The 27,503-nt window shown below is 39.9% G+C and overlaps 1 protein-coding gene across 2 annotated transcripts; it reads left to right on the top strand.

The window, feature by feature from the left end:
- LOC121446074 (cytochrome P450 3A9) lies at positions 1 to 27,503 on the top strand. 2 transcript variants are annotated; one of them, XM_041648445.1, is made up of 13 exons: positions 1 to 71; positions 3,099 to 3,192; positions 4,530 to 4,582; positions 5,204 to 5,303; positions 7,913 to 8,026; positions 8,243 to 8,331; positions 9,167 to 9,315; positions 11,681 to 11,808; positions 13,488 to 13,554; positions 17,940 to 18,100; positions 19,794 to 20,020; positions 24,286 to 24,448; positions 27,408 to 27,503. In XM_041648445.1, the coding sequence occupies exons 1-13, from the start codon at positions 1 to 3 to the stop codon at positions 27,501 to 27,503; spliced, it is 1,512 nt and encodes a 503-aa protein (XP_041504379.1). The 2 variants fall into 2 exon arrangements, with proteins under 2 accessions (XP_041504379.1, XP_041504380.1); XM_041648446.1 differs by lacking the exon at positions 1 to 71 and adding an exon at positions 2,992 to 3,020.

The following is a 27,503-nucleotide window of genomic DNA, read 5'->3' on the forward strand; positions in this document are numbered from 1 at the left end:
ATGGACCTGATCCCAAACTTCTCCATGGAAACCTGGATGCTCCTGGCTACCAGCCTGGTGCTCCTCTACCTGTGAGTAAACTGCCCAGGCTTCTCTCCTCAGTGATCAGGAGTTGGGAAGGTGAATTGGATAATTCTTTCCTCTCCCTGTTTTTCTCCAAAGAGAAAATGATGGGAATGTTGCTTGAGTGTGGCATGCTACAAAGACCTAAGGTGTTGCTGTTGGTCTTAAGCAAATCCTTCTAAGGGGATAAATGCACATTACTCTTCTACTCAGCTCCACTTTCTGTAGATAGGAGGATTGAGAGACATCAGTTAGACGTGGGTATACTCTGATTGAATCTCAGGTTTCCCCCAGATTAACCAACCAGAGCTCAGCAGACATGGATGACACATAATTGGTCCCTGTGTATTTTGGGAGGTCTCTTCTGCAAGGTCTCAGGATTGTGGGGATAGGAGGAGCTTTTTTTTTTTTCCATCTTCACCTGTGTCCTCTGATGTCGGAGATGTATAATGTTGTCCCATGTGCACATGGCTCTTTTCTATTCCCTTCTCTCCCCTCTAGGACTGTTTATACAATGTCCTTAGTGCATATCCAAGGCCATATGGTAGGCTGAGATTATTCCTTGTTTTGCTAGCCTTCCCTGGAGCTCTCTGTCTTCCCCAAACTCAGTCTTTCTACCTATAATATGATGAGCTATTTGCTTCTAAGTAATGAGTCTTTTTAAAAAAATACATTAGGTCATTTTATTTTATATTAGTGTTTAGCCTGCATGTATGTATGTGCATATACATGTGTATTTGTTGCCCAAGGAGGTTGGAAGAGGACATCTTATCCCTTATAACTGGAGTTACATACAGATATCTGGCTGTGAGCCACTATATAAATTTTGGAATTGAACCCAGGTCCTCAACAAGAGCAACAAGTGTTCTTAACCACTAAGCATCTCTCTAGTACTATTAAACGATGAATCTTTAGAGTAAAGGAGACCTGACTTTGGTTCTTTTCCTTCACCATTCCCCTTCAAGTCCATAGCATCAGCATAAGGAGTTACTCCTTCCTGATTATGAGATTTACTGGTCTTCTCAAATATCGGACACTCTGAAACAAATAGAATGTTAAATATTTTCCCTTTAAGTGCTTCTGGGAGCTTCAGTAAGAACGTCCATCTCAGAATTTCCTTCCAATGAAGGGATTCCTGTGAGGACAGGAGAGAGGTTACCCTGAGTTCCAGAACTCAAAGCATATGTGGCCACCATCCCCAGCTCATTCTACTGCAATTGTTCTCAGCCTGTGGGTTGTGACCTCCTTTAGGTCAAATGAACGTTTATCAGGGATCGAATATCAGTTATCCAGTTTATCTGATATTTACATTGTAATTTATAACCATAGCAAAATTATGGTTATGAAGTAGTGACGAAATAATGTTATGGTTGTCGGGTCACCATCTCATGGGGAACTGTATTAAAGGATCACTTTATTAGGAAGATGAGAACCACTGTATTGTCTCTCCTCTCTCTCTCTCTCTTTCTCTCTCTCTCTCTCCCTCTCTCTCCCTCTCTCTGTCTCTCTCTCTCTCTCCTTTGTCTCTCTCTGCCTATGAGTCTGTGGGTAGTAGATGCTCCCTCACATCTAACTTCTGTCATCATTTTCTACGAAGGAAAGGTAGAAACTCATAGTGATATGAACATGAAAAATTCAGAGATAGCTTCACTTTAAAGGTAGTTATTCTTTAAAGAAATAGGCATTTAAAGTATTGTGACAACATCTTTTCCATCTGATGGTATTTTGCAATTAACTTAAAATTTTTATTTCCTTCTATTCAGCTGTAGCACTTCTTTGAGGTAATCCTAGCACCTTCCTTCCAAGAGTTAAAGTGGGACTGTTGCTTTCAATATTTGTGAGAACTGATGTATTCACAGCGACTTCATTTGTTCACAATAGTGTCAGGAACAGGAGCCTAATGCATAAATACATGGCACAGATTGCACATCTGCTTTGAAATAAACTTGCTTATCAGGTTTTAAAAAAAATCATCAGTGTTTGATATACCTGTCTGTCCAGTCATGCAAATATCTTAGTGTAGGCGGAGAAGGAAGAGGATGAGCCCATGATGAAATGCAATACCTTCAGGTATTAGTTAGGAGGAAGTGGGGAATATGCCTCTTCTATTAAGAGAGAACTCTCAAATACACTTGCGGGGTGTGACTCTTACTGAAGATCACTAGAAGGATAGTTGATTAGCGTCTAATCAATTTTCTAAATAAAAACAAGTGAAAAAAATGATACATAAGAATTCAGCTTGGATTTCACATGAACATTCAAACTCAATTTTCCAAACATTTATTAATGATTAATAATAAACTTTGGGATTTTTTTTCGTTTTTTCTTTTTTATTATTATTGAAAAAAATTTCTGCCTCCTCCCTGCCTCCTATTTCCCTCCCCCTCCCCCCACTTCTCTCCCCCTCCCTTTCCAGTCCGAAGAGCAGTCAGGATTCCCTGTCCTGTGGAAAGTTCAAGGTCCTCCCCCCTCCATCCAGGTCTAGGAAGGTGAACATCCATACTGGCTAGGCTCCCACAAAGCCAGAACATGAAGTAGGATCAAAACCCAGTGCCATTGTCTTTGGCTTCTCATCAGCCCTCATTGTCCGCCATGTTCAAAGAGTCCGGTTTTATCCCATGCTTTTTCAGTCACAGTCCAGCTGGCCTTGGTGAGCTCCCAATAGATCAGCCCCACTGTCTCAGTGGGTGGGTGCACCCCTCGCGGTCCTGACTTCCTTGCTCATGTTCTCCCTCCTTCTGTTCCTCATTTGGACCTTGGGAGCTCAGTCCAGTGCTCCACATTAACTTTAGGATTTAGACCCCCAAAGTTTTACTTACCTTTTAAGATAACCTTTGAGGTTTTTGAGAGTCCCACAGAGACCTCTAGAGAAGTAAAGACCAAAAATAATTATTACTGTTGGCGTTTTTGTTGTTATTTGTTGCCTATATGTTGCTCCTTCTTTTGAATTTTATAGTGTCTATATACATGACAGGTGAGCCACTATAACATATAATGGCAATCCCAATGTACTAGTTTTCTCTTTCACTTCATAGATATGGAACTCATTCGCATGGACTTTTTAAAAAGTTGGGAATTCCTGGGCCCAAACCTCTGCCTTTCTTTGGGTCAATTCTTGCTTATAGGAAGGTGAGTGTTCATTGGGCTCCTGGTCTTTCCCCTTGTGGTTGCCCATACTGGCTTAGTTCCATCAATAAAAAGATAAAATCTTGAGGAGAACTGAGAATGCATTTAAAAAATCACGTTCCATCTGAAGCAAGATCAGCTTCTCAAAGGCCTTGATGTTAGTCTTTGGAGAATCTGGTTTGGCGCAGTTGATCAACTCAGACCTCTGTCATATCAGCACTCATGGTATGTATCCAAAGGATGCTCAATAGTACCACAAGGGCATGCTGAGGTCTTGATGTTCAGACTTGTGATTCTTGAAAGGAAATGTTCTTTTTTCCCCAGTGTAGATTCTAGCACGGGAAAGCCATGGTTCCGGAACTTTTATTGGCATAATCAAAATATAACTGAAACTTAGCAGAGGTTTTCTTTTTAAGTTTTAGAGACTCAGAGCAAGTATTTAATCGCCAATGTTATGTGTGGAGGAGAAAACATTTTCCTTTGTTGTGTTCTGTATAGAGGAGGCAACTCCCTATTTTCTTATGTTTCCAGGGAGCCATAAAGGCAAATTCTCTTAGCTACTTTTAAAAACATTTTTATGTGTATGAGTATTTTATGTGCTTATAAGTGTGTGTATGAGTGCTGGATGCCCACAAAGGAGTCTCCCTAGAGCTAAAATTACTGACTTTAGCTATCATGTGGGTGCTAGGAACTGAACTCTGGTCCTCTGATACAGCAGGTAATGCTCTTAATCACTGTGCCATCTCTTCAGTCACTCTTTTGCCATCCTTATTCAGTTGCTTTCTCACTCAGTAACTTGCCTGAGATTTAAAAACTCTAAATTAAAAGAGGCTCCTGACTTTTTCAGTGTCATGATTCTATTAGTCTTCTAAGGAAGTGGTCATAAAATAAATAAAAAAAGATGCTGAATAAGGAGTTCATTGGATCTCATTGACGTTCCTTTAGTTTCCATTTCTTCATTGTGTCTATGGAAGGAACAATTCAGAGAGTTTGAGAATTTTCCTGACAGCATGAGAAGCAAAGTCTTTAGAAACATGCTATTATTCATAGTTAATAACCCCAAGCAAAATTATTCATAACCAAGGCTGAGTTTTTGTACATTTGCAAAGTTGGGAGATAATGTGGGAATCTTTAATATCCCTATTTCAAATACCTCTAGCATTTAATTCCTTTCCACTCAGAAAGCTGTAAATAAGAATGTCCCTCTCAGTGCTACTGAGGGATAGTAAGCCTGATTTTGTAAGACTGGAATCATTTGTATCCCAACTAAAGGTAAGGACAGTATGGGAGGACAGTATATTTAACACAGTTATGGATTTTTAATTTTTTTCTCTTTCCAGGGTTTCTGGGAATTTGACACACAATGTCATAAAAAATATGGGGAAATGTGGGGGTAAGTATTCTGTCAATTTCCACAGGGAAGATGTGAAATGTTGACAGGATCTTGAGTGTTAGCTATCTATTATGAAGATTTTGGGGGGATTTTTCTACCAAAGGTTTCATATGTCTCACATACTGAATTTGGCTGAGAAAGTTGCATAATTTGACTTTTTTCCAGGACTTGCTGGTTCAGGGAATGGTTCACCGGAGTTTCAATCCAGTGTCTGAATAATCCACTACTTTGTACTTAAATTACTCACTTTCAGTTTTCCATTCACTTAATATAATTTTTGGTAATCTGATATTTTGATCATGCAAAATTATTAAAAATAGTATGTGGGCAATATTCATCCAGGCTTAGCAAATGTTCTAATTTAGTTTTGATTGTGGCTTCTTTGTGGAGCTATTTTGCATTTGATTCTTTCCTGAATGAGCTATATTATACTTCATTTCATGAGATACCAGTGACCCATGGTCAGAATCCCTGACTTGCAGCTGGTTCTCATGTGGCAGCATGTTGTATAACTAAGATGTTAGTTATATAACATTTTGATCAGATTCTGGGTTCCTGGGCATGCTTCCAACTATCAAGTCCAGATGATTGGGTTTAATCTTCTTTGCTTTGCCAATGCAGGTTTTATGAGGGCCGAAACCCTCTTTTGGCTATCACGGATCCAGACATGATCAAAACAGTGCTGGTGAAGGAATGTTATTCTACCTTCACAAATCGGCGGGTAGGCATTTATTTAAAATATTGTAATCTCTATTTGTTTATATAGTAAGGTCTTTTTGATGCATGAATTATATGTACACATGTGCCTACACACACCCTACACACATATGGAAGTTGGAGGAGGACATTGGGTGTTCTGTTCTTTCCTCCTTATTCCCTTCAGATAGGGTCTCTCATTGAACCTGGAGCTAGGCTGTCAGTCAGCAAGCACTGTTTCTGCCCCTCACAGAGCTAGGGTTAAAGTTGCATGGGGTCATATCCAGCTTTTTAAGTATTTGTTTGATATTCAAAGTCAGATCCTTATGTTTACACAGCAAGTACTCTTCCTACTAAGCCATCTCTCCAGTGCCCCATTTATATTTTAGTAATTATTTATTTTTTTTTTGAGACAGGGTTTTTCTGTGTAACTGCTCTGGCTTTCTGGAACTTGTTTTGTAGACCAGGCTGGCATCAGACTCATAGAAATCTGCCTTCCCCTGTCTCCCAAGAACTGGGATTAAAGGCATGCACCACCACAGCCTGTCAATACGTTAGTTTTTATCATGAAATAATTATAATTTCATAGGACATTGGGTCAAATGTCTAACTGTGGTCCATTTGTTCTTCATGTTGTTTGTCTTAATGCTTTACATAACTGTAAATTTAGTGTGTTTCTGTGACAGAAAATTTGTATAACCTATATATTTTATTTAGTAGTAATTTTACATGTCCTTATTTTGTAGTGTGTGTGCATACAGGCATGTAACTTCATGCATATATAGTTGTGCACCTCTGTATAATCAGTAGAAAAGATAAAGAATTTTTCGTTTGCTGCAAGGTTTTCATATCCTAGTCTATAGAGTTGCCACACAGAACTTGTATTTTCTTCTTAGTTGGAAAGCATTTCATCTTTAGTTCCTACACCATTGGCATATGTTTATCATACAAAATAGTGGGTTTTCTTGTGACTTTTTAAAATAGTTATTTTATATTTGTTTATGTGTATGTTTTATGTGTCTCTCTGTGCTTGTGTGCATGTGAACATGTGTGTAGGTGCCCACAGAGGCCAGAAGAGGGTGCAGTGTCCTTCAGAGCCACAGTTACTGGTATTTATAAGTGACCTGATGCATGCTGGGAACCAAACTCCTGTCCTCTGTAAAAGCAGCAAATCTTCTTAAGTTCTGAGCCTTCGGTCCAATCTCTAAAATGTTTTGTTATATGTACATAGTTTAAAAATCTATTATTAACATTGATAGGTGATACTAGTTTTTATGGATCTTTCTTCACTTAACATGGTCTTCATTCCGTCTATTTTCCTGGAAATAATATAATTTTGCTCTTCTTTATGACGGAATAAAACTCCTTTGTGTGTGTTTGTGTGTCTAAAGCACAGTACTTTAGTATTTTGAATCTTCTGTTTGTGAGAGTTGTATATATGTGTATGTACAATGTGTGTGCCTGTGTGAACCAGCAGAGGACCCGAGGAAGATGTTAGGTGTCTTACTGCACTACCCTGCCTTCTTGGCTACTCTGGCTGGCCAGGGCTACCTGTTTCCATTCCCCTAACACTGCGTTACAGGCACCCATGGCCATAGCCAACATGCTTTAAAATGTGGCTGCTGCAGATTCAAACCCAGGTCCTTATGCTTTAGCAACAAGGATCTTTCCATCAGAGCCATCTCCCCAGCTGTTGTTTTTATTTATTGATTTTTATTGAGCTCTACATTTTTTTCTGCTCCCCTCCCTGACTCTCCCCTCCCCTTCAACCCTCCCCCAAGGTTCCCATGCTCCCAGTTTACTCAGGAGATCTTGTCTTTTTCTACTTCCCGTGTATGTTAGATCTATGTTGTTTTGATCTGTGAATACTTTGTTTCTTTATTCCTTCAAATTTTCACTGTTTTTTAATGAGCATTTTTTATTGCTGTTGTTAGATTTTGTTAGATTTATATGTAAAGTGTTTCATTTTCTTTGGAATTATTGTGAAAATCATTGCGTATTTCACGAGGTTTTGCATTTTCCTTACTTACCTTACTGTGCCTGAGTTTTTGTCATTGACTCATCTGTAAGTTCCAGATGCTTGTTTGTTTATGTCCTCCATGAATTCTTTATCTTGACATTATTTTATTAATAAATAGGGAAGTCTTTTCTTTCTACATAATTTTTATGTTATTTTGTCTTTACTTGCTGTGCTAGCTGGGAGTTCCAGTACAATGATGAACAGAATATTCAGTGTGCCTTTACTTTTAAAGGTTATAAACTTTAATCTTCCACAGTTGTGCTCACTTTTAGCTGCTGTTCCTAAGTTTTTGTGACTTTCCATACAACACATATGCTTAATATTTTTCCATTGCATTTATTTATTACATATTATTAGTGGAGTTAGGCATGATAAAAATGCATGAAAATTAATACATTGATCAATTCAACCTACCTTTATTGAACCTCCACCACTGACAGACCCTCCTTTCTCTCCTCCAGCTTCCTAGAGAGTGACGCATTTGAAACACACATTTCCTGTACCATTTAATGACATAGTTCTAAATAGTTTGTACATAAGTGATGTTTGTTCCCCACAGCCTTGCAGTTACCCAGAACTCTATAGGATAACATCTCTTTTGCTTTGAATTTTAGACTTTTGGTCCAGTGGGAATTATGAAAAAAGCCATCTCCGTCGCTGAGAATGAAGAATGGAAGAGAATCCGAGCATTGCTGTCTCCAACCTTCACCAGTGGAAAGCTCAAGGAGGTAATGAAATAATAAGGTGGTCATTGTAAATATGAGAAACACATCAGGGGACATGGAAGATCACAGCCCTTTTCCAATCAGTGACCTCTGGGCTGAAACTTCTTAAGAATATCCTTTCGTGTTAATGGGACCTTTTGCTTTGTCCTTGGGAAAACTGTGTCTACTGGGAACTGAGCCCCTCATCTCACTATGGATGGTATTTTGTTTTGCGTATAGATGCTCCCCATCATTAAGCAGTATGCAGATGTGTTGGTGAAAAACATGAGGAAGAAATCAGAGAATGGGGATCCCATCAGCATGAAAGAGTAAGTACTAGTACAGTCATTGTTTGTTGGGTTGTTGTGTTGATTACTTTTCTGTGACTAAAGACCTTGCCAAAGCAACTGAAAGAAGAAAGGTTTCATTTTGGCTTACAGTTCTAGGCAGATATATCCATTCATCACAGCATGAAGACACAGTGGCATGAGCAGGAAGCTAGCTGATCACACTGCATCTATGGTCAGGAAGAAGGAAATATGGCTAAGCTACACACACACACACACACACACACACACACACACACACACACTCAAGGCCTGGCCAAAATACCTGCTTCTTGTAATGTGGCTCTACCTCTAAGTTTCCACATTTTTTTCTCAGACAGTGCCACTAGTTGGCGACCAAGTACTCAAACTTGTTGAAGTAGACCACACCTCCTAATAGAGTGCCACTCCTTATGAGCTTATGGGGGCCAATTGCATTTAAACTATCACACCCAGGGAATGTTGCCACCCACATTGGCTCACACCTTCCCACATCAATTTATACAAACAAGGCAACACCCCATGGCCCTGTCCAACTTGATATAAACAATACCTCTTTGAGAGTTTCTTCCCAGGCATTTCTAGATTATGTTATTTTGATAATTAAAACTATCCCTCATGTATCTGTGTCATCCCACAACAGAAAGGCAGACACAACACTGTTACCTGACAAACTTCTCACAGTTGAGTATGTTAGGAACAAGGATATCACAGAAAGGTTGGCACTATGACCGTCCTGGCTGGACATGTGAACTTACTCCTACTTCATACCTTATGTATCTTAGGTGGAGTAGGAAGAGGTGTGGCTGTTAATTTCCATCTCTCTCTCTCTCTCCAGCATCTTTGGGGCCTACAGCATGGATGTGATCACTTCCACATCATTTGGAGTAAATGTTGATTCCCTCAACAATCCTCAGGACCCTTTTGTGGAAAAAATCAAGAAGCTCTTAAAATTTGATGTCTTCGATCCTTTGATCCTCACAGTGAGTACGTGACCTAATGTTTCATTCTTTCTGTTTTTTTAAGTAACAGTGTAGTGAAATATAATCCACATATGTTGTAAGTAGCCCACTTAAATAGGCCAAAAGAAGGTTTTCAATCTATTTAAAATATTTTCAGCTATCAATATTGTCATCTGTGGAATCTTTTTGCCATCCCAGAAACTCTATACTTTTAATGATTACTCCTTATTTACCTCAGGCATAAGCAAAAAGCAATCTATTTTCTAACTGCTCAGATTTGCATATTCTTAAACACTTCATATAAATAGAAGAGTATAATGTCACCTTTTGTGTCTGGCTTTCAAATTGGTATGTTTTAAAAATGTCATATCTTGAAGTATGAATCAGTATTGCATTTCTTCTATGACTGAATCATATTCTATTGTATGGACATGCATGCCACGTTTTGTTTGTGACTGATGGATATTTGGAATGTTTTGACTTTTTGGCTGTTGTGAATAGTGCTTCAGTGAATATTCTTATGCAAGTTTGTGTTTCAGCACACATTTTGGTTGTTTTTGGATGTCTACCCAAGGGTGCCCAGTTATATAGTAATGTCTAACATAATGCACTGAACTAATTAAAGATGTGTCTAATCACATTTCTCAAATGTTTTGCATTTATTCATCTGTTTTGCTCATTTTCACTAGCATTGATATGCTCAACTATACAGCAGAGAATTTTTGAGATGAATCCTACCTAGTTAGGGTGATAAAATTCTTATAGTCACTTGATTCAGTATACTAACATTGTGCTGAAAATCTTGCAACCACATTTACAAGTGATATCAGTTTTCAGTTCTTTTCCTGTGAAATATTTGTCTGGTCTTAGTATTAGGGCACTGTTCTTCTTAAGGAGAATTTTGGAGATGTTTTCGCATCCTTTCTGTATTTTGAAAGTGTTCAGGAAGAAATGGCATATGCTTTCCTTAATATCTATTAAAATTCAGCATCACAACGTTCTGATTTTAGGATTTTCCTGTGGCTAGAAATTAAAAAAAAATCAGGAGCACTTTTAATTCTGTACATATGGTAAGGTAGGAGGAGGTAAAGATTAAGTATGATCCTGGAACACGTTTATATGATAATCTCCTTTTTACCATAGTTCTCCATTTTCTTTAGACTGCGAGAAAAACTATGGGTCTCTTTGTATTTTCTTTGCAACAAATAACCTTGCATTACGTCAGAGGTATATTATGCATGGTGTGCAGCTTTTTTCTGAGTTAGTTTCTATAATTTGTGTATTTCTAAGAATTTGTATATTCCAGTAAGTTGTGTAATTGCAGCTATTGTCCTAGTCCTCCGACCATTAATAGGATTCATTTTTATGCCCTTGTGCTTTTCATGACATATTTTGGCTCCCACTTCACTGTGAATGCTAGTAATCTGAGCCATCACTCGAATTCCAGAACTATCCCAGCTAATGTTTTGCAAACTCTGAAGATATTTTCAAAGAAGCATCTTTTGTTTTCATTGATTTCCTCCATGTTTTTTTATTTCATTAGTTTGCATTTTGGTCAATAGAACCCACTCTCTCTCTGCCTAAAGTGTGTTTTCTCTTCTCTTTTAGTGGCACATGCTATAAAGCATTGCCATGAGATCAGGGTTTCCTCAATACCCATAAACTCCCTTCTGCTTATTATTTTGTCTCCACTTTTATAAAGCTTACTTTGTTTTGTGTTTTTGGTTAATGTTATCATTATTGTTATTTATGTGTGTGTGTATTCATGGGTGGGCAGGTAGGTGCACTTGCGTATATGGGTATACATAAGAGTGCAGAGATAAGAGGAAAACCTCAGGCATCTGCTACCTTTTGTTCAAGGCAGTCTCTCTCACTAGCCTGGAGTGTCACCAAGTAGTTAGGTGAACTTGCCCATTAAGCTCCCAGGAATTCATTTCTCCACCTCTCACACTGCGATTGCTGAGCCACTGCTCTTGGCTTTTAATATGGGAACCAAACATAGGTCCTCACATTTATTTGCAAGGCAAATACATTACCCACTGAGCCATCTTTCCAGCCTTGAAAGTTCTTTCTTGAGCACTTTGATTAATTGTAGCACTGGACTGAACCCTGATCAATCCAAGAAGACCTTAGTCCAACATATCAAGGGGTAAGAGGTCAAGGAATTTAACCCTAACACTGTGAGTCAAGAGCCATTGATATCACTTCTTTGTTGGTGGTCATACATACATTGACATGCCCTTTTCCAGGCAGTGGCCTGAAACCTGACCAAGAGACAGAGTCTCAATTGAGATCCTGATAAATTTTACTGTTCTGAGTATTAGAAAAATGCAATTATTCTAGGTCAAATTTGTCTTTTCACCACAGTTTCTCTTTTCTTTCTCCTCTAGCACTCTTTCCATTCCTTGCCCCAATACTTGATGTATTAGGTTTCTGCCTGTTTCCAAAAGATGTCATAAGCTTTTTTAAAACTTCTGTGCAACGAATGAAAGAGAATCGCATGCAAGAGAAAGAAAAGGTAATAGCTGCTCACACAAGGACTTTCATTTATTCATAATGTGTTTTCCCTCTGTATAAAAATATGCGCATATGTGTGTGTGTGTGTGTGTGTGTGTGTTTGTGTGTGTGTTTCCTGTGCATCTTTGAAAGTCAGATGGAGGAGTGTAGTTTAAGGACAGGGGATTTTTGATATTTGGAAGAGAATGAAGAGTGTAGTGATTGTGAATAGAGAAATGAAATGAGTTAGGAAAACTGTTTAAAATTAATGATATGCTTGACAATTAGTTTAGCACAGAATAAATACTTCAAGGCAAAAATTTTACCACATGCTAGTAAAAAGAGATTCCTTGCTTATGATTTGTGGGGATGTAAATCAGGGGAATTATGGAAAACTATATGAATACAACTCAAAAAATCAAAGTTTTTTTTTTATTTTTCAGTACTGGGGATAAAACAATGGCCCTTCCACAAGGTCAGCAAACATGCCGTTCTTGAACAATGGCTCAAGTTGCCCTGGGTATCTAGCTTAATCTTATTCTAGAATTTCACGTCAGAAACAGAACTTATGACTTTGGTGTTGGATCAGGAGATCCCAACTGGAGCAACTATTATTATTTATTATTATTATTATTTTGGTTTTCATTTTCTTCTGGCTCCTGATTCTGGGAATAAAGGTGTGGGCCATCACACCCAGACAGGAACAAACATTATTAAAGGCTCATTTCTTCGAGGGTTAAACCTTCAGTGATCTTAGTCCACATCAGAGTAAAAAGTTGGGCAGAAAGTAAAAAATAGATCTCCTATGTGACCCAACCATCTTCTTGTTGGTCTTATAATGACATATGCTTATGTGCTAGACATTTGTACTTCTATGCTCGCTGAAGCCATTCAAAAAAGTCTGAAAACTATAGAGGAATGGACTTTGAAAGTTCTCATCATTGATGAGTAATGGATATTGAAAAAATATGCTTAACCTTATTTAAACAACATTCAATATATGCATGCATCAAAATTTCATTTAATTCCATTTCCATGTACAATTTTAATGCATCATTTAATGCAAATTTAGAAAATGAGACAAAATTGCCATTTTTCTTTCCCAAAAGGAAAATGATTCTACTTAAAAATTCTTTCTAAGTCCTTTAATTTCCCAGACCTTATACTGGCAAGAAATCACTTCATTTCCAACCCTATTATTTTACACATTTTCATAAAGGTCATTTCATTCTACCCAGCACAGTATAGTCCGCTTTATTTTTAATTTTTATCTTTTGGGAGAGTCTTACTATGTAGCTCAGGCTTGCTTCTCCCAGTCATTGTGCTTCCAAGTTTCCTCGATAAGGACAACAGTCTGAGATTAATATGGGAGGACAGGAGATTGAAGTCCAGAATTTCTTACTGTGTGAGCACACATGCAAAGGGAAGGGACCACCTGGACTGTGCAGAAGTCAGACAACTCATGGTCAAAGACGAGAAAGACCAAAGTCATTGGACACACAGACAGTGTCACTCAGGAAAGCATTCTTTTCTCCAAACCATGTGCATGTACATTTTTGTTTATCGTTGACTTTGGGAACCACAGCCAGACTTCTAGATTTTAGCTAAATATTATTCTCAGAATGGTGACTAGTTCAGCACTTGTGACTCACTCTGACCTCTCAACTGACCTTGAATCTTTCAAAAACCATTTTCTTTCAGCAAAGAGTGGATTTTCTTCAACTGATGATAAACTCCCAGAATTCCAACATCAAGGAGTCTCATAAAGGTAAGCATGGATGTTTCATGTTCATTGATAGGGAACCTCAGAGTGGGGGCTTTGTCCTGGAAATATGCAGTAGGCTTTCAGGTAGACGAATATGCCTCCAAATTTCAAATAACTCCAACCCCTCCAAACCCAACCTAACCCAACCCAACCCAACCACAAATGTAGACAGTATATGTAGTAGCCAGAGGAACTTTCTAGAAGTACTGGATTATAATTGTGTTAAAAGCCTAAAGGGCAGCCATAAGCATGTGATTTGGGCCTGGAGGTTACCAGTGGCCTCTGAATCTTGTACCACAGAACAAATACCGTCAGGGCCTCGTCTAGATCCACTGAGTCAAAAGCTCTGCCTGGAGATTTGTATCTAGACATCTAGTGGGAGGAACAGCCCCACAGTGGTGATGGTCTTTGGAAACCTGGAATGAATGCTTCTCCAGCTCTTGATTTACAGCCAAGCGTTAATTTCCCATGTAGCTGATAAAGAACATATGGAGGAAGCCTTGGGACTAAGCATATATCCCACTACTCTTATTAGCTTTTCCACCTTTGCTGTGGTAGTTGAAGAATGATGGCTTTCTAATTCCATCCTGTCCCATTCAGCTATGAGTAATGTTCTGTGTAAGAGAGGGGCAAGCTGTCTGTTTTCTGTTTCATCTTTTCTTTTTCCTCCTTATGCCCTCCTTCCTGCTCTTCCTTTTTTCCTTCATTCTCCAAAACTCCCCCTCTTCCTTCTCCCTTTTCCTCTTACACTTCTTCCTTCTCTCTCCCTTCTTTCTCCTCCTCCTGTTCCTCACCTTCTCCTGCATAATACCATAAATTAATTCTGCTCCCTCACTGTCATTACTCATTAGGACATTCATGTTCATTCAGACATGTGCATTGAGTCAACCTTTCATACGGGCACCTGAGTTCCTTTTTTGAGATCACAACACAATCAAAACACTTATCCCTCCCTTTCTCCAAACCCTTACATGGACCCCTCCATGCGCTCTTTCAACTTCACTCTCTTTTTTCATTAATTGTTATTGAATTAACAGATATGCATGTACATATATGTTCTTAAGTATAATCTGCTTAGTCTGTATAATTTTGCATGTATGTATGATTTTGGGTCTGGCCATTTGGCACTGAATAACTGTGCTCTTCTCTGGAGGAGACTATTTCTCCCCCTTTCTACATTCGTTAGCTGAATACTGTTCTTTGCATAGGGTAGAGGCCTCCTGAAATTTCCCCATCCACATTGGCATGTCCTTGTTCAGCTCATGTTTGGGCATTCATGTTGCCGAGACTTTATGGGTGTAGTTTCTGACATTATTAGGAGACACAATATCACAGAACATTTCCTGATCTCCTGGCTCTTACATTCTTCTTGCCCCCTCATCTGCAATGTTCCCTGAACCTTATGTATGGGAGCGTTTTGGAGATAAATCTACTGGGACTGGGCTCCACAGCAGTAGTGGCATATATACCTTGGTGTTAACCAGCAGTTCTCTAATTGGACTTAAGACTTGCTCAACAACAGAGAAACCGTGCCTGGTTTCTTACAACCAGCTAAGTACTCAGTGCTCATGAAGTCATGGATCTTAGATGACAATCTACAGCCACTACTTTGCTATATCATCACAATCTCTAACAGTCTGAACACTTGTCCTTATACCCACAGATGAGTGTAGTCTTCATCCCTCATCAAAAAAACTTCTCTTTGCAACAGACTGAGTTCTTTCTTATTCTTCTCTAATTTTTAAAAAGTAGTTTACAAATTTCAGAGAAATTATAGGCTCTCAGTCAGTTCCAGCTGAATTTATACAGACTTTCATATATTCTTGCTCTCATACCTGCACAGTCTCCTGTTCTTTTTTTGAATAAATTTTAGAAAATCACTTATTTTGTTTGTGTGTGTATGCAGGCATGCGCATGCAATGGTGTGCATATGAGGGTCAGAGGACAACTTACACAATTCTGTTTTCACCTTCCCTCCTTTTGGTTCTGGGGAATGAAACTCAGTTCATCAGGCTTGGCAGCAGTCCCTTTCCCTGTTGAGACATCTTGCCCTACCCCATACTCTCCCGTTTTTAACACTCATCAAAGTAGTATATTTGTTATGAGCATTGAACCTACATGCTCATATTATCACTGAAAGCTCACAGTTATAAATAGGACTCATTGTTGGTCTTGTCCATGGCATATGATTCATGCCCGATGACAGTGGGCAGGTTTATACTTGACTGGCTAGTTTGTACTTTGTGGGAAGATAGCATGAGTCATTGTGCATGCAACTCCCTGTTGTAATCCCTGCCCTGTAAAGAAGAACCATGTAAATAAGGAGCACACACATAAGGGCGGTCCTGCTTGGCCTACATTCAGCCTTAGTCAAAACTTTGGGTCTTGGATAACAGGGCTGCAGTTTGAAGCATCAAGGTACAGCACTCCACAGATGCAATTTTTCTGGAATTGATGTTTCTTTCATTTGAGATTTAAAAATTCTCTAATGAGGATCCATTTACTAGAATATTGCTAGTCATTGCCCTTTAAATAAAAGAATTATTTTCTAACTTGTTTCTGTGTATGTGTGTATGTCTGTGTGAACGGATGAGTAAAGGTTCCTGTGGAGGCCAGAGGAGGCGATCAGATCCCCTGGTGCTTAGGTGAAGGGTGGTTGTGGGCTGCCCACAACTGAACTCAGGTGCTCTGCAAGGGAAGAGAAGCCTGCATTCCTGTTTTCTTTTTAATAGGGGTTCCTCTGTGTGTCCGTGGCTGTATTGGAACTTGCATTATAGACCCTCAAACTCAGAGATACACCTGCCTCTGCCTCCTGAGTGCTGGAATTAAAGGGATGTACCACTACCACTCAGCTACAACCTACATTCTTAACAGACCCAGTCATTTCTCCAGCCCATCATTCAGTGCTTTGTAGCTATTCTTTTTTCTCTGTAGCTTTTCTAACTTCTAAATTGCATTTTGAAGATTGGTAATACTTGTTTGCCCAATGGATTATGCATGTTAACATCACAGTTTATGAAAGTTCAGACACTGACCAGGGAGACATGGGGTGGCTTTGAGATGCTACACTACTGAGAACCTCCAAAATGTTGCTACCGGTTCATAGACCTCACTTTGAGTAATTTTAATATCATTGCCTCAGTTTCTTTAATACCTATATACTTCATAGGTCTGCTAATGTCCCATGCACTCAAACATTTCTATTTCATAGTCACTCAAAATGTTACAAGCTAAGTTTTAGGCAGAATAATTATTTTCCTTAAGGAAGTACCATTTATTTTGCTTATATGAAGTAGATTTCCTAGGGTTGGGGCAATGGCTCAGTGGGTAAGAACACTTACTTTGTAAGCATGAAGACTTTAGTCTGAATGCACAGTACCCACATAAAAAGCTGGGCATGGCTGCAAGTTCCTGAATATGCTCAGAACCAGAGGGTAGAGACAGGAGGACACAGAGTTCAGTATCCTGCTGAACTAGCTGAAATGATGAGCTTCTAGTTCAGTAGGAAACTCTGTCCCAAAGCAATGACACACAGAATAATGGAGGAAGACACCAGAAATCCTGCCCTGAGTCTATGTCCATACACACCTGCACACCCATGTTCATGGCCTACCTGTATACACCATGTGCAGGAGCGCACACATACATTCACACACATGCAAATAAACTGAAACTTAATAAAATAAATAAAAATTGAATTGTGCAGATGGTAAGTTAAAATATGCTGTACTAGCTTTCCAGTAAATGAGCAGTTACGATTTCAGTTCTCACAAAGAAACAAAATAAAAATTGAACAAACAAGGTATATTTCTAATTATCTACAGGGCATACCAAAGAAACTGTGTAATAGACAGAAATTCTTCCTCTTGATATTGTTCAGTGGTGGAGGATGTCAGAATGAGGGGCAGATAGTCAAGAGGAGTGTAGACCTTAGGAAACTCGACAGAAGTGACTTTCTCATTTCAATCCCTTGTCAGATTGATTGTGAGAATGAAAACCATGGCCACTGTGATCCTGAATTGCTTTCTCATAATCTTTTCAGGGATTTGGAATATTTATTTTTTATCCAAATAATACATTTCTTAATACTGTTCTCCTTTTCCTAAAATGTATCTATTGGGCCCTCAATATAGGTGAGCAGATAAAGGTACTTGATACCAAGTCAAAGACCTGAGTTCAAACCCCAGGATCCAAATGTTGCAAGGAGAGAACTCATTCTTGCAAGTTGTCTTCTACCCTAACAAGAATACCATGGTATACCCTTTCATACACACACACACACACACACACACACACGCACGCACGCACGCACGCACACACGCACACACACACACGCACACTCACACACGAATGAAATATAAAATAAAGTGTATTTCCTTTCCCATTAGCTTTGTCCGACCTGGAGATTGTGGCTCAGTCAGTTATATTTATTTTCGCTGGCTATGAGACCACTAGCAGCGCTCTTTCCTTTGCTTTGTATTTACTGGCCACTCATCCTGATGTCCAGAAGAAACTGCAGGATGAAATTGATGCAGCTCTGCCCAATAAGGTGAGAGGATTGGTCTGGAGAGGGAGGAAGGGAAGAGGAGATGCATTGACACTAATGGCCCCTTATCACATCCAGTGAGAATTTTTCAATAGTGATAAGTATTGATCCCGTCACCACCTTTATGTAAGAAGGTTCTGGAAAGAGATATTGATGGGAAACAGGCATTGGATTCTGCTTTTAGGAAAATAATGTCTTTGTAGATGAATGTTGGCACATCTTTATCTATTATATGCTATCAAAACCTACTAAGAAACAGCCTCAAAATCACAGTGGCAGGGAAGTGTGAACATTGGTTACTCAATGTCTGTATATTCAGCTCTGCTGATATTGTAGGGTGTGCTGTTGCCTGCTGTTGTCTGACTGTGACTGACCTTGCCTGGCTAGGCAGACTGATTTAGCTCTGCCCCACACATCTCTCTCCACTCATAGGTGGCCTGAGTCAAACTCTTAACCCATCATTATCATCTGTTCAAAGCTCCCATAAAGTAATAGTCAAATGTTCCCTATATTAGTCTTTACAACTCTGTCCAAACTGGGGAGCTGTGGGGTGTTGTAACATGAACAGGGGCCTGCTTGTTTGAGTTTCTGTCCTGCCCGGTACCCCACAACTGTTTAGGCCCAAAGAAAATCACACATAGGTCTCCATAAATTATAAGCTGATTGGCCCATTAGCTCTAGTCTCTCATTGGCTAACTCTCACATCTTGATTAACCCATTTTTCTGATCTATGTTAGCCATGTGGCTTAGTACCTTTTTTCAGTGGGGCTGATCACATCCTGCTGCTTTAGTGGTGGTCTGGGCAGGAGTGGGAAGAATCAACTTCCTCCTTCCCAGAATTCTCCTGTTCTCATTACATCATTTCTACTTCCTGTCTGGTTTTCCCACCTATATATTCTGCCTTGCCCATCAGCGTTTATTTAAAACATGGTTGACAGATTACAGACAATTCTCCCGCACCAGGGTGTGAGGTTATGTGGTCTGTGTGGTGGTAGTCTGTCTGGTTTATCATTCTCTTCAGATCTCACAGGCAAGCCCTGAAGGAACAGCCACCAGAATGAACCAGCCACAAAGAATAGAGCTGAGTGATGGATCCTTTTCTCATTGTGACTTTTATACCAGGGTTGGAATGGACCATTTTGATAGCAATGACTCTATCTGTCTTTTGTCCTTTAATAGAGTAGAGACTAGTATCTCCCCAGATCATTTAAAATTTTATCCTATTTGATGCTTCCAAGTGTGATATATAATCAAAAGATTGACCACATGGGATATTTTCAAATAAGAACAATAGGGGTTTTCCTTCTTTCTGTGTTTATTTACTTTCAAGTACATGTGTGGATCTCTCTGTGGAAAGGTAACTCTAAGAGTCTCAAGTTGTTGTTGACTCTAATTATCATGATCTGCTGGTTATGGTTCCTCACCATAAGAAGGAAAAAGTTGTATATAGCAATACCGAGGATTTTAGGTCCTGACTTCTGGATTGTCACAAAGTCTTCCAGTATTTCATAATTACCCAACATTTCTTATAGGTATATTGAGCAGGTTGAAGTTTCAGTTATTAAAATGATTTGTAAATGCTAAGGTCTTGCATCAGTGGGAGTTTTTCTTTGGCAGTGTAACCTGCTAATAGTTCTCCACAGATGAAAGTTAGTTCAAAGCCGTAATTTACTAAAATCTCTTTCCCTCTTTGCAGGCACCCCCCACCTATGATGCCCTGGTCCAGATGGAATATCTGGACATGGTGATAAATGAAACTCTCAGATTATATCCAATTGCTGGAAGACTAGAGAGGGTCTGTAAGGCAGATGTGGAAGTTAATGGGGTTCTCATTCCCAAAAGGACTGTGGTGATAGTACCAATTCTTGTTCTTCACAAAGACCCAAAGTACTGGCCAGAGCCTGAGGAGTTCCGCCCTGAAAGGTACAGGGACGTGGGGAAAGATAAACTACCTAAAACTGGGCTAGTCCAAGCGTGACGTGCTGTCTCTTGGTGTTGAAAACACACAAGTAGCAAGAGCAGTCTGTCTGCGTTTACTTATCATCTATCTATCTATTCACCTATATACCTATACAAACTTTTAAGACAAGAGTAGCATCTGTCACAATGTTCTTAGCACTACCTTATTTTAATGTATTAGTCTTTTCATTCCTAGGTTTTTTTTTGCTGTTACCTTTAACTGCTCCTATAACCTTTAAGGACTATTTACATTTTTCATTTAACTAGGCTTTGCCTCCTGGGTCCTCCAGTGTGACTGTGATGATGTAATCTGAGGGTCTTGTTTGAGCAGCTCTACTGAGGACAGAGAAGAGACCACAGATCTTTCCATTCTTACCTCTGGATGTTGTCCTGGACACTCTCTTACACTATGTGAATTTTCCAAAGCCATGTGGCCTGCTGTCTAGAAGTCTGAGGCATCCTTCTTCTCAAGCAGGCTCTTCTAGGAAGCCAGAGGCAAGGTCAGGCTTTAGTCACAGTCTACAGTCTAATTGTTTTCTTGGCAAGCAAAATGAAGAATGGTGTTTCTAGGGCAGAGGCTTAGGATCTAGAGAGACATTGCTTCTAATTATGCACCTCCTGATTTCTGACACCTTATGTTTTTGGCCATGATGTACCATTTAGATATAATTAAGTCTATGTATAGTACTTGCTGAAGAAGCTAACCAGAGCTCATCAGTTCTTCTGTCTTCTAGACTAGATGGCTTCTGTGTTCCTTCCAGTCTCAGTAATTACACGTCCTATAGTTTTGTGGCACACAGACAATTGACTGTGCTGCTGTTATTATATTCATTTAATAATGAAACAGATAGTCTGTGTTTACTGTGTTATGTGAAACTACCTCAAACACAGATCAATGAATATGTTGATCAATATCTACAACAGAAAATATTTGACAAATTCACAAAGGTACTGTGTACAAACCAACATCTTCAGCACTCATCTTTAGTGGGCTCCCACTAGCTCAGGTCAGATGTTTCTTTGGCTATCCCTTTTTCATATTATCATTTCTTCCTTTCTTCTACTGGACTCTGGGAGCTCAGCCCAGTGCTTAGCTGTGTATCTCTGCTTCTGTTTCCATCAGTTACTGGATGAAGGTTCTATAATTTCAATTAAAGTAATTATCAATATTACAGTAGGCTAGTTTAGGCATCCTCTCCACTGTTGCTTAGTGTCTTATCTGGGGTCATCCTTGTGGATTCCTGGGTATTTACTTTGTGCCAGGTTTCTTGCTAACCCCACAATGGCTCCCTCAATCAGGATATCTATTTCCTTTCTCTCCCTCTCTGTCCTTCCCCCATCTCAGCCATCCCACTCTCTCATGTTGTCCTCCCCCATCTCTCCCATTCCCTTCCCCCTTCCCTTCTCTTCCCTCTTCCCTTCTCCATTTCCATGCTCCCAGTTTTCTCAGGAGATCTTGTCTATTTCCCCTTCCAGGGGAATCCATGCATATCTCTCCCAGGGTTCTCTGAATGTGGGTGATAGTTGTGAGACAGGGGATGTCTATGGGTTCACTGCCAGTGAGATCAGGACTTACCTCTAGTGCTGGAACTGACTTTTTGAAACCCATTCTCTTTGGAGGGATACCTTGCTCAACCTAGATATAGGGGGAGGTCTTTGGTTATGCCTCAGACTGATATGCCAAACTTTGTTGGCTCCCCATGGGAAAACCATTCTTTGAGGTGTGGATGGGGGAGGAGAGGAAGTAGAAACTGGGATTGATAAATAAAATGAAAAACAATTGTTTTAAAATAAAAAATTTTGAAGACAAAATTATATAGAAGAAATAAAGGATAGGCAATACAGTTTATTAGGTCATAGTGTTTTTGTGTGTTTGTATGTGTGTATTTGTGTGTCTGTGTGTACAAGTATAAATTTATTTATATATGTGTGTACTCACATATGTGAATTTTGTTTCTCTCTCTCTTGATCTCTCTGGTGTGTGTGTGTGTGTGTGTGTGTGTGTGTGTGTGTGTGTGGTGTAGTATACACCAGAGATCCAATTGGTGGGTCTTTCTCACATAAGATGCAGTTCATTGATACTGATTAGCCAATGAAGTTGACAGATCCGCCTATCTCTGTGGTCTGTATTCTAATATAGATTGAAATGTTCATTAATGTTCCTAAACTATAATTTTACCTAGTTTATGGGGATCTGAACACAAGTCCTATTCTGTGAGGCCAAACACTTCCTTTTCAACTGTGCTATATTAGCACTCTTGAGTACTAACAATTTCCTATTACATTAAAAATATCAATAAATAATTTTCCAAGTATCATTTCTGCTAGATGAAGAAATTTACAGCTAGAGCTCTTTTGTCTGTTTCCTTTATAATATTTTTCAATCTCTGTCTTTAACTTAGACTTTTGAATATGTTTCTATTAATGGAACTTGATGAATAAAATAGTCATCAAATTTCTGAAATCAAAACAAATCAATATCCACAGCACTCTCAATAGAATTCTGTGTGAACAGCAACCATTCATTCATGTGTGGTGTTTATTCACACACCTCCACAACCATCATTATGTTTTTGGAAATATAATATACTTAAGACTCAAAAATTTTTCAAATATTGAAAAAACAGCTTAAAACACAAAGTCACATTGCAATTGCTGCTTTTTCTAGGAACCAACAAATTTTCTCTTAGATATCATTTATATGTAATCTAATTTGAATAGGTTATCTACCCTACCATATTTTATACCCAAAAGAAAACACAGATAAATAAATTAATGAAAATATCATGCTATAGTAGCATTGTATGTCTTTGTAAATTATCTGACTTAAAATATTCAGTGAAGAAGAAAGGGAAGTGCAGGAAGAAAAAGAAGGAACAGGAGGGAAAGTAAAGGGAGGCTAGTAGGGATATAAGAAGGAAGGAAGGAAAAGAAAGAGAAGGAAAGAAAAAAGGAGGGAGGGTAAAGCACAAGTGAAGAGAATGGTAGAGGAAAGGAGGATGGGAAGTAGGAAAGAACAGAGAGATAGAGAGGAGTAGAGAGAAAGGGAAGGTAAAGCAATAAGGGAATAAATAAGAGGAAGAAAGAAGAAAAAAGAATAATAGAGAAGAGAAAAAAGAATAACAGTGAGAAGAAAGAGTAAGGAAAACAATTTCAGTAGTGTAGTGATATTTCATTGTATATTTTCTTTACACAAAACAGTAATACTAGTCAACCATACAGGCCAGGCAGTGGTTGCACACACCTTGAATCCCACGATTTGGGAGACAGAGGCAGATGGATCTCTGAATGTTCATGGCCATCCTGGGCTACACAAGATCAATGCAGAAACAGATCCAGGTGGTGATGTTCACACCTTTAATCCCACTATGAGGGAGTCACATGCCTTTAATCCTAGTCCTAGAGGGGAATATAAAACAGGAGGAAACAGAGGTTTAGGACTCAGTCTGTAGTCACCCAGCCTTGGTAGAGATAAGACTTCTCCAGTGTCTGGCTGCTTTACTTTTATGATCTTCAGGTTGAACCCAATATCTGTCTCTGGGCTTTTAGTATTCATGCTACACAGAAGTGATGACTATTTTATCCTCCCACTTCTATGACTATTAATTTAGCCAATAAGATACTTTTCTTCACTTGGTCTTATTTCTTATGTCTCAGAGAATGAACATATCACACTAAATGCAACAATCATGTTTAAAGATAAACATTCTATTAAACAGCATTCACCTCATCTCAATATGACTACAAGCTCCTCCATGGTAAAGCGAGAGGGAAGACTTGTAACTTTTTAATTCCTGTGGCATATCACCTACTCCAAGGCTCAGAGAACACTGTGGAAGAAGGGATGGAAAGATGAGGAGCTAAAGAATGAGGGAGGAGTGTTAAATGTCTTCTGGCTAGAACATGGCCATCCCCATTATGAACATACAACGTTTGTGACTTCCTGTGAAAGACTCTCACAAAAAGACATGGAAATAGGAAGGGGACAAGTTGTAAATAACGTGAATAGAGTTGGGGAGATTATACAAGAAGTTAATGTGGAAGGGGAAAATAATCACAATATATTATAAACAAGCAAGAAATTGTACGAGTAACACTAAAATTTTCACAACCAGATCAGAAAAGCTTCCTGTTTATTACTGCTTATGGGTATCTAAAAATATCAAGTAAGTGACTGTTGTGGGTTTTATGTTTTGTTAACTTGTCTTCCTCTACTCCTGTGGAACCAGGTTCAGCAAGAAGAACGAGAACAACATTAATCCTTACACGTATCTGCCCTTTGGGGATGGACCCAGGAATTGCATTGGCATGAGATTTGCTCTCATGAACATGAAAATTGCTCTTGTCAGCATCCTGCAGAACTTCTCCTTCCAACCTTGTAAGGAAACTCAGGTCAGTGTGCTTTTTCAGTAAGTTTTATGTTTTATGGGAGTTTATCTTTTTAACTGGGCTATTGATTTGTAGAGAACTATACTGATCTATTTATCCAAAGAATTTCTTTGCAGTATTTATTGGAGAGTTTATGTATTTCAGTTTTAGAATTGTTATCTTTTTTTTCTCATATATTTTTTTTATTGAGAAAAGGAGAAAAAAAACAAAAACAAAAACCAAGTTTCCACCTCCTCCCAGCCTCCCATTTCCCTCCCCCTCCTGCCACCCTTCTCCCCCTCCTCTCACCCTTCTCTCCCTCCCCCACTCCTCTCCCCCTCCCTCTCCAGTCCACAGAGCAGTCCGGGTTCCCTGCCCTGTGGTAAGTCCTAGGTCCTCCCCCCTCCGTCCATATCTAGGAAGGTGAACATCCAAACTGGCTAGGCTCCCACAAAGCCAGCACATTAAGTAGGATCAAAACCCCGTGCCATTGTCCTTGGCATCTCATCAGCCCTCATTGTTCGCCATGTTCAGAGAGTCCAGTTTTATCCCATGCTTTTTCAGTCACAGTCCAGCTGGCCTTGGTGAGCTCCCAGTAGATCAGCTCCACTGTCTCAGTGGTTGGGTGCACCCCTCGTGGTCCCGCCTTCTTTGCTCATGTTCTCCCTCCTTCTGCTCCTCATTGGGACCTTGGGAGCTCAGTCCAGTGCTCCAGTGTGGGTCTCTGTCTCTATCTCCATCCATCACCAGATGAAGGTTCTATGATGATATGCAAGATATTCGTCAGTATTGCTCTAGGATAGGGTCATTTCAGGTTCCCAATCCTCAGCTGCCCAAGGAACTAACTGGGAACCTCAGCTTGGGCACCTGGGAGCCCCTCTATAAAGACCTAAGTATAAAGATTGTCTAAATGCAGGAGATAGACCTGTAGTAATAAGAGCGGCGGGGCTGCGTTCCCAGCACCCCGGCCGCCTGCTCGGCTAGCTTATACCCCGAAATAACAACACACAAACTGTATTCATTTAAACACTGCTTGGCCCTTTAGCTCTAGCCCTTACAGGCTAATTCTCACATCCCGATCAACCCATCTCTAATAATCTGTGAGCACCAGTCTTACCGGGAAAGATTCAGCATGTCTAACCTGGCGGCTTGCTTCATCGCATGCGTCTGACCGGGAGAGCAGAGCATGGCATCTCTCTGAGGAGTCTGCTCCCGAGAGGAGAGCTGTGGAGTCTGAGCTCACTTCCTCTTCCTCCCAGCGTTCTGTTCTGTTTACTCCTCCCACCTATCTTCTAACCAATGAGGGCCAAGCAGTTTCTTTTTATTTAACCAATGACCTTCCTCCATCATAGACCAATAATGATTCTTTCCTTGAAAGCATGTGCACTTAAGCTTAATCCCCACAACCCATTAAAAGCTAGCAAACAAAGCAAACAAGCAAACAACCAACCAAACAACTCCCAACATAGCAACTAAAAAAACCTAGCCACCAACAAACCAACCAACCAAACAACCAACCAACCAACCAAACAAACAAACAACCAACCAAACAAACAAACAACCAACCAAACAAACAAACAACCAAACAACACCTATTACCAACTAGGTATGTTGACATGCACTGAAAATCCCAGAACCAAGGAGACAGAGACCAGTAGATTCCAGGAGTTCACTAAGTAACCCAAACGATATAATTTGTGAGTTCTAGGCCAGTGAGAAATCCTGTCTCCAAAAGGGTAGGTAGCACCGAAGGAAGGACACTGGAGGTAAAAGTCGTTTTTGTGTGCTTGTAAAGTACTTTGGCATTTTTGTGTCTCATCTCTGTATTTGTGGTTGGTGTCTCTTCATTGACTACTTTTTTTTTTTATTGAGAAAAAAAATTTACGCCTCCTCCCAGCCTCCCACTCCTCCCCCCTCCCCCCACTCCTCTCCCTGTCCCCCCACTCCTCTCCCCCTCCCCCCACTCCTCTCCCCCTCACTCTCAAGTCTGAAGAGCAGTCAGGGTTCCCTGCCCTGTGGAAAGTCCAAAGTCCTCCCCCCTCCATCCTGGTCTAGGAAGGTGAACATCCAAACTGGCTAGGCTCCCACAAAGCCAGAACATGAAGTAGGATCAAAACCCAGTGCCATTGTCCTTGGCTTCTCAGCAGCCCTCATTGTCCGCCATATTCAGAGAGTCCGGTTTTATCCCCTGCTTTTTCAGTCACAGTCCAGCTGGCCTTGGTGAGCTCCCAATAGATCAGCCCCACTGTCTCAGTGGGTGGGTGCACCCCTCGTGGTCCTGACTTCCTTGCTCATGTTCTCCCTCCTTCTGTTCCTCATTGGCACTTTGGGAGTTCAGTCCAGTGCTCCAGTGTGGGTCTCTGTCTCTATCTCCATCCATCGCCAGATGAAGGTTCTATGATGATATGCAAAATATTCATCAGTATGGCTATAGGATAGGATCATTTCAGGTTCCCTATCTTCAGCTGCCCCAGGAACTAACTGGGGACCTCGCCTTGGGCGCCTGGAAGCCCCTCTAGGTCCAAGTCTCTTCCCAACCCTATGATGGCTCCCTTAATTAAGATATGTGCTTCCCTGCTCCCCTATCCAACCTTCCTTTATCCCAATCATCCCGTTGCCCCACGTTCTCCCCATCCTATCCTTCTCACTTTTCTCTCCCCATCTCCCCTTACCCCCATCCCACCCCACCCCCAAGATCCCGATTTTTTGCCTGGCAATCTTGTCTACTTCCCCTACCCAGGAGGATAGCTATATGTTTTTCTTTGGGTTCACCTTCTTATTTAGCTTCTTTAGGATATCAAATTATAGACTCACTGACTTTTATTTATGGCTAGAAACCAATTATGAGTGAGTACATCCCATGTTCATCTTTTTGGGTCTGGGTTACCTCACTCAGGATAGTATTTTCTATTTCCATCCATTTGCATGCAAAATTTGAGAAGTCATTGATTGACTACTTCTTATACTTGTTTACTTGTTGCAGATCCCTTTAAAATTAAGCAAGCAAGGACTTCTTCAACCAGAAAAACCAGTACTTCTAAAGGTTGTGTCAAGAGATGGGACCATAAGTGGAGCTTGA

Source organism: Microtus oregoni, unplaced genomic scaffold, assembly GCF_018167655.1.
Source record: "Microtus oregoni isolate MIOR12 unplaced genomic scaffold, Mior012 000003F_ref0000135, whole genome shotgun sequence".
NCBI lineage: Eukaryota > Metazoa > Chordata > Mammalia > Rodentia > Cricetidae > Microtus > Microtus oregoni.